The 12,602-nt window shown below is 41.8% G+C and overlaps 1 protein-coding gene and 1 non-coding gene across 3 annotated transcripts; both read left to right on the top strand.

Moving 5' to 3' along the window:
- The first annotated feature begins 5,090 nt into the window (after window positions 1-5,090).
- Window positions 5,091-5,172, top strand: trnas-cga (transfer RNA serine (anticodon CGA)). Its single transcript has one exon. It is a non-coding gene; the product is annotated as a tRNA-Ser (tRNA).
- A 776-nt stretch (window positions 5,173-5,948) lies between these two features.
- nabp1a (nucleic acid binding protein 1a) lies at window positions 5,949-11,732 on the top strand. 2 transcript variants are annotated; one of them, XM_056289699.1, is made up of 6 exons: window positions 5,949-7,000; window positions 7,222-7,360; window positions 7,684-7,755; window positions 8,159-8,243; window positions 9,655-9,706; window positions 10,099-11,732. In XM_056289699.1, exons 1-6 carry the CDS (start codon window positions 6,907-6,909, stop codon window positions 10,299-10,301), a joined length of 645 nt encoding a protein of 214 aa, XP_056145674.1. In that variant the 5' UTR covers window positions 5,949-6,906; the 3' UTR covers window positions 10,302-11,732. The 2 variants fall into 2 exon arrangements, with proteins under 2 accessions (XP_056145674.1, XP_056145673.1); XM_056289698.1 differs by having other exon boundaries at window positions 9,655-9,724.
- The last annotated feature ends 870 nt before the right edge of the window (window positions 11,733-12,602 follow it).

The raw sequence follows: 12,602 nt of genomic DNA, 5'->3' as shown, positions 1-12,602 counted from the left end.
TGTGTCCTGCTGACCCCTGTCAGCAGCCTTTCGCCAGTTCTGCGGCGGAGCCTACGGTGAGAGAGATCACTCTGATTGGCTGTTCAGCTTAGTGAATCAGTGCAGAACGTACATGCTAGTTGGCCATTGGCTGTAGTGTTTGCGATGTGTTCAAGTGCTACTTTTTGGCCCAGATGGCAGATGATGTGAGGCGAGGCAACAGTCGGCCTTCATTGCCGCTAGTTGGTTTGGTGTGTCTGTGCCCTAAACTGACTGCAGGTGTCCCCACCCCTTATAAACAATACAGTTGCATATTGACCGAAACCAATGACCAGTTTCATATGAAAATATGGGTGTGACTATAGACTAGAGTTTCAGTGGCCACGTTTACTATTCACAGAGGATTTGGGGATGTTTGCAATCACAGCATTGTAAAATGGTGACAGATGTACTCTTAGGTCCCCCCTCAGTTCATGGATGGTCGTTGCCTCTTAACATAGAAGGACTCTTTGATTCCCGTTCAAACCAGCGTTCCTCCCTATCAAAGATGTGCACATACTCATCCTTGAAAGAGTGGCCACTGGCCTGTAGATGGGTGTAGACTGCAGAGTTCTGGCCAGACATGTTAGCTCCCCTGTGTTGTCATCCTCTTGGCCAGCATCTGTTTAGTTTCCCCAACGTATAAGTCACAGCAATCCTCCGGGCACTTAACCATGTACACTATATTGCACTGTTGGTGCCGGGGGACCCGATCATTGGGGTGGACCAACTTCTGGGGGGGGCAGGGGTATGAGCGTCAGTGCCCAGGGGCCCTTAGGTGTACTAATCCAGCCTTGCTTATCCGTGAACTCAATCACATGTTGAAAAGTGGTCTCATGTAGACGTGACATGAGTCTCTGTTGGATCTGCTCTAGGGGTGCAACGGTCCAGTTAGCACACGGTTCGGTTCGTACCTCGGTTTTTGGGTCACGGTTTCGGTTCGGTTCGGTTTCGAATTACATTGTTGGTGAAATAAGTTCGGGAGGGAATAACGTAGCGCGGATCGAGCGTATGCATTAGCTGACGAAAGCCCACATCTCCAACCACCGAAAAGGGCTGCATGTCTTTAGCAATGAACACCCCCGGGGGCTGCACGGGTTATTTTTTTGTGTTTCTCTGAGTTGGCGCTATAGGTTTGTTGGAAAGCATCTCCGATAGACGGTTGTTTTTTCACTGGTGCGGTTACCTGTGCGTCTGTCCTGCTTCCAGAGAGCGAGACATCTGGGTGGTGTCGGCGGAGATGCTGGCTCATATTGGAAGTGTTTCCACTTGCGTAGTACGGGACATGGGTCAAGCAATGCTTGCAGCACACATTGTTATTTCTGTCCACTGTTTTGTCTCCTTCATCGTTGTATTCAACAGCAAACCCGAAATGTCCCCAGATTTGTATGAAGACGGTGCTTCTTCAAACTTTTCTCTCTGTACTCCTCCACTCGCCATGACTTTTTTTTCTGCTTCTGCGAGCTACCGCCATCTTTTCAACTCGACTGTCGGCTCCAGTTACAAGGGGGGTGGGGGTGGGGGCTAACAGTGATTGGATATTTACTCGTGGGGCGGGGTTTTATGCAGCAGGCGCCTGCACACAGGCACACAGTGAAAAATCCATTCTCCGACAGTAAGAAACGCCTGTCAACTATTCACGCACATTTTAACTGCAAAACCGAAAACCCACGGTCCATAAGGGCGGATTGAACCGTACAGGGCAGACCGTACGGTTCAGTTTTAAACCGAAAACCGTCGCAAGCCTAATTGCTCCTCTTTGGCTTTCAAAGCGTTGATAGTAAAATTGGTTTGTCTCACCCATTTGTTCAACAGCTGGCTCTGTGCCTTCTGGAGGATCTTTTTTTTTGGGGGGGGGGGCTTTTTTCCTCCTTTTTCTCCCCAATTGTATCCTGCCAATTACCCTACTCTTCCGAGCTGTCCCGGTCACTGCTCCACCCCATCTGCTGATTCAGGGCGGGCCGCAGACTACCTACCATGTCTCCTTCAATACATGTGGAATCGCCAGCCGCTTTTCATCTGACAGTGAGGAGTTTCGCCAGGCAGACGTAGCGCGTGGGAGGATCACGTTATTCCCCCCAGTTCTCCCTCTCCCCCAAACAGGCGCCCCGACTGACCAGAGGAGCCGCTAGTGCAGCAATCAGGACACACACCCACATTCGGTTTCCCACCTGCAGAAACGGCCATTTGTGTCTGCAGGGACGCCCGGTCAACCCAGAGGTAACACGGGGATTCGATCCAGCAATCCCCGTGTTGGTAGGCAATGGAATAGACCGCTACACTACCCGGACGCCCCCCTTCTGGAGGATCTGGTTAGCTCGGTGGCCCTTGACCAAAGATTTCATTTGCGGGCTCTTAGGTGTAATCCCACTCTGTCTGCATCTGAGGTTGAATCTCAAGTGGTTTCTGTAGCTGTTTGCTCATACTCACGTACAAGTTTAAGGCAATCCTCGCTGAAATAAGTCAAAATGTTTTGATGCATGCTCAATAACTTAAGAACAGTCTCAGTGCTGTGGTGTGTCGAAATCCTGATTGGAAGACATCGAAACTGTTGTTTAGTGCCAAAAATTTGTTGAGCTGCCGGAAAACAGATTTTTCAATTATTTTACTTAGAAATGTGAGGTTTGATATGGGCCTATAACTGTTCATTAGTGAAGTGTCTAGATTATTCTTGTTTAGGAGTGGCTTGATGACTGTAGTTTTCAGGGCCTGTGGGAAGAGACCTGAGGGAAGAGATGTGTTGATCATTTGTAGAAGATCTGAGAACATGCAATTAGAAACGTTTTTGACAAAGCCTGTTGGCAGAATATCAGGGCAGGAGGAGGAAGATTTCAGATGTTGTATAGTGTCCCCCAAGTTTTTATGGTTGATGGAATCAAATTGTGGCATGATATTTGAATTGATTTTATGTGGGCTTAGGGATAACACATGCCTTGTACCTAATATGGAGGCACTGGCTGCCTGTCTAATTTTCTGTACAAGTGTTGTATAGATGAAGTCAAGTCAAAGTCAAGTAAATTTTATTTGTATAGCCCAATATCACAAATTACAAATTTGCCTCAAGGAGCTTTACAGCAACACAACATCTTGCCCTTAGACCCTCACATTATATAAGGAACAAGTCCCTAAAAAAAAAAAGAAAAGAAAAAGCTTTAACAGGGAGAAAAAATAGGAAGAAACCTCAGGGAGAGAAACAGTGGAGAGATCTCTCTTCCAAGATGGACAACGTGCAACGGATGTTGTGTTCACACAATTTACAGAATACAACATTGAAAGAGGATAACACAATTATAATGGAATTATAAAATATATGAAGAATATGAGGAGGAGGATGCCAAACAGTGTCCGGACGCCGCTGGAACAGCCCAGGACCCGAGCCACACAACCAACACCCCCATGTTAAAAAAAAAAACAAACAAAAAAAAACCCAATAATAATAATAGTCACACATCTTCGTGAGAAAAGGATATAACATTAAAACAAGATAACAAAATTACATGTATTTATAAGATGTATAAAAAGAAAATGTGATGAGGGGGATGCCAAGCAGTGTCCAGGTGGCGACCACCATCACCGTTGAGACCTGGGAGGAGGACAGACTGCACGTGCACACAAGGGAGACTCGCATCACACCATTCACACACAGAAAAAGAGAAAGGAGAAGACATTCAGAGAGAGACAAAAGACATGTGAGAAAAGAAAACAGTTTGCAATAGTCAATAACCTATAAACTGTAATCTCGTTGGCAGAACAGTGGTTGGTAAATTCATTGGGACAGAAACCGACCCGCCATGCAGTACAGGTTGTGCAGCACTCAACTTAAAGGCAACTAATTTTAGGGTAAGACAAAAAGATGAGTCTTAAGTTTGGATTTAAAGGACTCAACAGACTGGTTGTCTGATGGCAGCAGGCAGGTTGTTTGACAAGAACGGAGCCCAATAGGAAAAGGCCCTGCCACCAGCTGACTTCTTTTTAACTTTGGGTACACAGGAGTCCTGTATTTTGAGAGTGAAAAGCTCGATATGGAATGTACAGTTTAAGGAGATCAAACAGGTAAGATGGGGCAAGCCCATTTAGGATTTTTATAAGTGAGCAGAAGCACCTTGAATTCTGATCTAACATGGATAGGAAGCCAATGAAGGGAGGCAAGAATTGGTGTAATATGGTCAGATTTTCTAGTTTTAGTTAGGACAGTTCTCTGAAACGAAAACAAAGCAGCCATGTTAAATTTGACTCAAGGTCACGTACTGAAGCATTTCATATAGCCTAATACTAATTGTTCAATGTTTGTGCTCATACAGTGCCCATCACTCATCTCCAAAATGTTCAATGGAACCAAGAGTAAAATGAAAGCTGGATTCTAGTTCATATTTATAACGTTTCAAAGTATTTTTCACTCTAAAAGGACACCAAGCAATTAATAACAAGTGTCTCAAAAGGGTGTTGCAAACTAGCTTAACTTTGTCCAACTCTATGAACAACCTTGAGTCTTTTTGCGCAACTAATGATGGGTGTTTGTCTCCCCCTAGTGTCATTTTCTCTCCACCCACGACATAATTCTTTTGCAAGATTATCAAACTCGGATCTATCACAGAACTATCAAATAGCCATACTGACGTTTCCTGAAAGACATTGATCTATGTATTAAATTGTATTGTATAAACAATGTCTTATTACTGTGAATGCTGGGCATTCACACTATTGCTTTGCAGTTCTTTATTTATTTTTCTTCCGCTCATTTTTTGACACTGTAACTTCTTCATACTTTTAGCTACCGAAACCGTTCAACTATCAAAATGTTCAACTCATTAAGGACATTATTGTTCCACTTTCAGATTGTTCATACCTTTTGAACTTTTAAAATATTCAGCCATTTCACATTTCAGTTTCCAGGTATTTCAGGTAGACTAGTGACTTTCTGACTTTTCTTATTTATCCATTTTCAGCAATGCTTTCGTGATTTCTTTCAGCAGCTCAGCAATCGCACACTTTTTCTGTGGAAAAGCATTGTTCTGGTGTCTCATTGGTTTTTGGAGAAATAAATATAAACAGTACTTCTGTCTGTACTCGAAGTCACGGTGGCCGAGAGGTTAAGGCGTTGGACTCGAAATCCAATGGGGTTTCCCCGCACAGGTTCGAATCCTGTTCGTGACGTTTAACTTTTGTCCTTTCTGACTAACTATGGTGGAATATTTTTGACTGATAGCTGATTGTTGATAAACGCACATGACTTAATATCACTGTTATGTCAAAACAAGAGAGTTAAGACGTGTTTTCACGTTGCATGGATCGTGAGATTGATTACAACGGATTTCATATGAACAAAAACTTACATATTTTATATTATTATATATATTATTTTACGTTATTATATAATATTACAAATTCTTATACTGTGTTTGCTGTGTTTGTCTGTGTCTGTCTTGCACTGTTTGGTGAAGCCACAGCCCTCATTTCATTTTTAACATGTGCCTGCACATTGTTTGTAATGACAATAACATTGAATTGAATTGAATTGAATCATTGCGCCGTTGCATAAACATAAGTATACATGATAACATAAAGTATGATACATCGTTGAACATGTTTCACAGTGACACTAGCTATCTATCCATGTGGTCCTGCTGGGCAAAGGAAGCAGTCCTATCTAAAAGGCGCTCATTTTGGTATGAGCTGAGAGCCATATCCATATCTCCTCTTTTCAATACAGCACTATCGCGTGTTCATCGCAAGGGAATTCATGGGGTTAGGCTTTAGCAGATATAATGCAAGATGAGACCATATCGGCTGTATTCGCAGTGCCATCCGTGAAATAAAACAGAAAATATTCACCGCATTCCCCCTTTTCCCGAATAAGAATGGAATCGTCCAAAAAGTATAAATGTCCCCGGCAGAGTCGGCTGACGTAGACTTGGGGGCAAGTTGTTGCTACGGAAGTGGTGGTGTCAAAGCGTGTGTAGATCTTAAATAACGTTTAGGGGCTTTAGTGTTGTTTAGGCATGTAAAAAAGGGTCACGTAACGCTACATGACATTTTTACCACTCAACGTTGAGGGCCATCATCAGCAATAGTCACATTAGACTAGTAACAAAACAGTTGGACAGACTACGTACGAACAAGCCGGCTGCTCCAATTTGCACACAAAGGGGAATCGACTGGATTGATAGCTTAAAATAAATGTACTTTTATTGTTAATCGAAGGCGGGCTATTTGACCTTCCAATAGGTAGTTTTATGTGTGCGTAGCTGACGCTAGTGCTGCGTTCAGAACACACGAAGTCTGGAGCGGTCTTTTGTTATGAGTAACTCCACCTCTTAGTGCAGAGCCACAGTCGAATCTGACTAAGGATTCAGTTGATGGACTCAGACTCAACCCAGAAACCCAGTAGCGTCACTGGTTTTATCTTTGGACAGACTAAATAGCTCGAATACCGTTAAAACAAACTTGTATCGAAATACGTTTCCACGCTAGTTAGCGTCTTGTGAAGGAACAATCTAACATGAGGAGAAACTGGAAAAGAAAGGCATTCAAACGCCTTCCCTTTTGAAAGTAAAGCAAAAGTCGCTAGCGAACAACCAAACTAACGTTGCTTAGCGAAGCTAATTAGTTGTAGCTTGCTAACGTTAAGTTGATCGAGCATACAAGATTCGACTTTTTCCACTTAATTGCAGTTAATAGTGTTTTCCTTAAACTGGCTATATTTTACCGCCTATAAATAATTACCATATAATAGACAAAAGTATTGTCATTGAACAAAGGCCAGCTAGCTAGTTGGCTAGCAGGCTAGTTAGCTAGCTAAATGCCCGAGCCTTAACAGTAGTTGTAATACGCGACAGTAAGGGAGTCAACGATAGCTAGATATTTTATTTTCCAACACCCATTTTGACGATGGCGAACCCCACAAATGATGCTTTGTTCTTGATAAAAGATGTGAAACCTGGATCGAAAAATCTCAATATTGTATTCATCGTTTTGGAGATCGGTAAGTTAGCTGAACATGACAAAATGATGTGTTGTTCTGCCATCTCAGCCCGTTTCTCGTTTTCTTAAAGGGGCCAGTAGTTGATATTTACTGCTGAGTTACATCTCGCTATAATAGTTGTTTTTGGATTTTTCCGACATTATAAATGCGTATTTAGACTCTCGAAAATAAAAGCTTTATGAAGCAAGCTTTGACTGACGTCCAACCCAAACTTTAACAAGGGCGAGTGACCAAAACGAAGGATGGCCATGAGGTGCGCTCCTGTAAAGTGGCTGACAAGAGTGGCAGCATCGCGATCTCTGTTTGGGACGAGCTCGGCAGCCTCATCCAACCAGGGGACATAATCCGACTGACAAGAGGGTAGGAGCTCACGCTTGGGACAACTGATGTCATTTAGAGTGTTGTATATTGTACTGTTATTCTACGTTAAGTAGAATAACAGTCAAATTCCATCTCTGTGCAAACCTACATGGCAAATAAACATGATTCTGATTTACAGTTTACATTATTATTAACTTGAAATCTTCACCAGAAATCATTCGTCTTAGAAAATGCCTTTTAAGCATTCAAGTAGCTGACACATGCTTGTTGTGTTTAAATGTCTTTTTAATGTTAGGTTTTCCAGAGTCTTCAGTGGTCTCAGATTATGTTACGTTTCTCACGTGCACTCATTGTTTGGTTAGATATGCATCCATTTGGAAGGGCTGCCTGACCTTGTACACTGGCAGAGGAGGAGACCTGCAGAAGATTGGAGAGTGAGTAGCCAGCAATGGAGTCTATTTATACTTCAGGAAGTTCTTTTCCCCACTGGAATTCTGCTTGTCGCACATCTCTCTGCTTCTCCCCTACACAACACCAAACATCCACTTAGCTGTGCACTGAGCCATAAAGGCCACAAAGAGATTGTATACATACAGCCAGATCATTCCCAGAATAGTGCTGATGCAATACAAGTTGATGCCATACATATTGTTCATTACTACAAGCCACGGGACCACTTTGTGTTGGTGGTGCCAATGCAATAATTTACAGTGGTTGCTGCATTTTATCTTGTCTTTGAAATATTCAAGGCCATATTCCAACATGAGTTAATTAAGACTTGCAAGACACCGAATATATGTATGTTTGAGATTTTGAAAGTGGATTTTTCTCATCCAGGTTCTGCATGGTGTATTCAGAAGTACCGAACTTCAGTGAACCAAACCCAGAGCTTCTTTCCCAGACAAACCAGCAAAACAAGTCTGTGAGTAGCCCCTTCCCCACAACAAAACAACCTTATCCAACAGATGTGTGAATCCAATGCAGTGTCTATCGTTGTTTGTAACTGGCCACATAGGTATGTACAAGTCTAAGAATGATGATTGCAAAAAAGTTGTCATTGACCCTCTATGGACAGCACCTAGTATAACCAGGTGAAATCTTCATTACTTCAGGACAGCAGAAACATTATCTTCCTTGAAATAAGTCAGTTTTTTTCTAGTTAACCTGTTAAAACCTCTGTCTGATGGTACCTACAGTTTTTGAGTTTACTGATTTGGATTGTTTTCTGGTGGTGCATACAATTACCATCCTTTGCGCTTGGCATCTTGATTACAAGGGCCGCTTAACCAGCTGTGGGGTAGCACAACACAGGGGACTCCACATTGTGTATTATAGTTTTGTTGTGTTGGTGCATGAAAGGGAAGGATAAAGGGAAGTGATGTAACACTTTTATATATTCATTGATGACTACAGCCCCTTTTATAATTTTACTATCCAGATGGCTGACTGAAATTACAGATATTGATGACTAAAAAATCAAATTACTGAGCTGTGCTGGTAATGTATCAATTTGAAGAAAGCTATGGTCCTGAGTTGTTACAGCCATGGCCGTGCTAATCTGTAGCATGACAGGAAATAAGAATTGATACCTATTATAAGTTCCTATTTTCACTGATACCCTCAATTTATGACAATGCAGTGCTGCACGAACTGCACTAAAATGGTTTCTCTAGGGGACTGTTTGATAATAGTTCTGACACGCATGGTAAGAAGAGCCCACGTGAATTTTTTCAGAGATCTGTCATAATGTTTAAATATTGAGAGCTGGGGATCCCGCCAGCTTTCAAACCCCAGGAGGGGCTAATGTGGGTAACTCCTCCCCTCTGGCACGCACTACAGAGCACTGTACCCCAAAACAACCAAATATAAAACCAGTTTTTTTCTGTGGGCTGTCATTCAAATGAGCGCTTAACGCTGTCAATAAAGCCAACCTTTGTGTATATACTGTACTGTACATTGTACGTATACTGGTACGCTCTGTCATGTCCATCTACCTCAGGCATGTAAGTAACCTGCTAACATCTATTTCACAATCTCTGATATATTCTCTGCACCATTGTACTTTATCACCTCTTATTTCACCTGTATAAGTCAATCCTTGTGTATATATCTGAAGATTGTAGTGTTGTTATTCTATGTTTAAGTACACTGAGAGAGCCACGAAACCAGTCAAATTCCATGTTTGTCTAAATCTACATGACCAATAAACATGATTCTAATTCTCATTGACTTCTGCTAAAAGTGCAGTGATGGCATAGGTGAGATTAATCTACTTAAGTTTGCTTTCAATTGATGATCTGGTGACATTTTTCTACTTGCTATTTCACTTAAAGGGAAAGCCAGACCAGAATCAGAGGGGAAACTCTCCACCAAATCAGAATTCAGGTACACCTGCCCCTCCAGGTAAATTTGTAAAATTACTTGAGTTTTTTTCCCCACCTGTATGCTTGTAGCTAGCAACAGTTTTTGTTCTCTTTTGGTAAGCTTTAGCTGACAATAGTCAACGTTCAGGACATTTTATTTACTGGGGAGATAACTAAACATGGCAATAGAAAGTTGGGCTAGTCAATCAACCCCAAATATCCTGACCAGTGAGTTGATCTTGTTTTATCAGCCTTTTTTCATTGCAGTTTGGCTTGTTTCACAAAATGAGGCAGCATCCCAGTTGTGCAGACTACTCATTAAGATGTTTTAAATGGCATACAAAATGTTATATATTTATTACTAGGATTTATTGATTTACCAGTGCTGAAGGTCTAATGTGCTTGATCCCATAGGTAACGGTGCCATGCAACCATTTGCCAACAACAACCCTCCACAAGGTCCAGCCCGTGAACCTGCATTTGGGGGTGCTGGGCGACCCAATGGTCGGTCACCTGGCAATGGAGCTCCTCCAGTGACTGTTGCTGGACCCCCCACAGCCACGAAGCCGTCAGTTACTATAAGCAACGGCAGGGATCCTCGTCGTGCCAAAAGATGAAATTGGGGGCAGGGAAGAGCGTGGGAAGAACTTTCTTCCCTAGTTCTCCCTTCCCTTTTTCTCTTAACTGTTCACCCCCCCCCTACCCTTTCTTCGCCGCCAAATTTGGCTTTCATGACAATGAAATAAAGTAGAGGCTACTATTTTTTTTAATTTTTTTTTTTAATGCCGGCTAGCCTAGTTAAATGTGTCGTTGGAGTATTGTGCTAGTAGTGCTCTGTTTGCAGCACAGTGAGTGATCACTTGATGCACTAGCAGGACTTGTTAAAGTCGAGCTTTGGCTTGACCTTTGGTCAGCCCTTTCTCAGTCCTCTCTTCTGCCTCCCTATCTCTTACAAATTGCCAGTTCTGTGCCAGTGTTACCTCCCCACACCACCCCAGCTCCCTGCTCCCATTTTTTCTGAAACTATACACCCTACTTGAACACTTGATGCACTTTCTTCTCTTTTATTTATAGCGAAATAGTTCACTGTCATTTAATTCAGGAAATTACTCTGCTTTTCAGTGGACAAAAGGCCTTAAGTTGGTGAAAATGAGTTCTTGGACTGAATGCACAAGTGAAACTCTTCGAATGGTCTTCCCCATCCTAACCAAATCGTAACAGAAGTGGCTCTGTGAAAGGAAAGGTGATAGTTTTAAATTTTTGATAAATGGATTGGATCTAACAATTTTCTGTCTTTTGTTTGCCAACCATTGTGAATACCTTCATGAAGGTGGGACCACTTAAAAACTACTGGCAAAGAGGTTCACCAAATAAATTTAAAAATTCTGATACATGGGGTTTTCTTTAGTCTGTGTAATAAATTTACAGATGTGTGGATGGTTGGTCACTGGAAAGTCCTGAAAACCTTTTAATTGTTCAACAGGTAACATGCTGTGCTGGAGCAGAAGTTCAGTCCCTCTGAAATTGTTTAATGCACTCAAATATTTTCACTGCCAAAATTGATTATTCAGTGTGTTTAATGAAATGAAAGCAACTTTTGTCATTGTACAGTTACAGTGAATTTTTTTTCTCTGCATTTAACCCATCCTATTGTATAGGAGCAGTGGGCAGCTGTAGCACCCGGGGACCAATTCCAGTTCTTCTTTCCTATTGCCTTGGTCAGGAGCACAGACAGGAGTATTAACCCTAACATGCATGTCTTTTTGATAATAATTGATTAATTAATAATTGATCTATGACAGTCTTGTCCAGGCAGGATAAATTAAGGAATTTTAACTTCAAGGTGCAGCACTGGACATCTCAGCCGCGGTGCAAATCCCAAGATCTTAACAGTATTTGTAAAACTGAAATAATTGAGTTCTTACTGGGAAAAATGTCTCCAATCTGTCTGATTCTGAAATGTCTGATTCTGATTCAACAAAATTACATTAATTACAGCACCATCTAGTGCTGAGAAGAGTGATCTACAGGAGCATTAAATGCCATGATCAAATGCACTACTTGTACATAGATGTGGTTGACCATTCTTTGTTCTCCGTAGAAGACTTTTTGTTAAGTCTCCATTGATGTTTACTGGCCTTAACACGTGCCAAAATGGAGCAACATTGCATTGCAAAAAATGTCTTGAAAATGCACCCAGGTAACATTTGATAAGAAATCAAAAGAATAGCAGAAGTTGGTACTTAACCAGTCTGCTTGCTTATAAGTCTCCCGTTGTGAAACAAACCATTGCAAGTAACAAAAACCCATGTTGCCCCATATCCTTTGTTGCACCAAGCACCTATATGCATCATGGCTTGCTAGACATGTCAGCATCCTAGTTCTGTACCATAATTGATAGCCCACCCCTTGGATTAAGTCCAGACATCAGCCCCTGGCCTTCAGAAAAAAATTAAACAAAATTATCTCATTTAAAATTAATGAGGTCAGTATGATCCAGCTTTTCATAATAAAATAGGGGCTAAGAGAGCATGGCAAATTAAAGCTCAAGATAATTGTCAGGTTTTCATATACAGGAGAAAAGGTGGCCCTGGCAAATGTGCTGCCCTAGATGATGTCACAAATCTCTGACAACCTTGGAACTTGATAAGTTTTAGGTGGTTAAATTCCGTTTATAGGCTACTTTGGTTTTTACAGGGGTGTTGCTTAGTGTGTGTGTGTGTGTGTGGAGGGGAATTGGGGGCAGGTGTCTTTCGACCTACCACTAAAAGGAAGGGTACATATAGTCTAAAGTGTGTTTCAATTCAGAAAGCAGCGGATAACTCGGGAGCAGTTCAATTGAAATCAGCAGTTGACTAAAGAAAAAAAAAAGCTCATAATCACTAATGATGCTTTTAGGCTTGACATATCTATTACAA

This window comes from Lampris incognitus, chromosome 11, assembly GCF_029633865.1.
Source record: "Lampris incognitus isolate fLamInc1 chromosome 11, fLamInc1.hap2, whole genome shotgun sequence".
Lineage (NCBI taxonomy): Eukaryota > Metazoa > Chordata > Actinopteri > Lampriformes > Lampridae > Lampris > Lampris incognitus.
The sequence above is the reverse complement of the archived record's forward strand: the minus strand, read 5'-3'. Positions and strand labels throughout refer to the sequence as shown.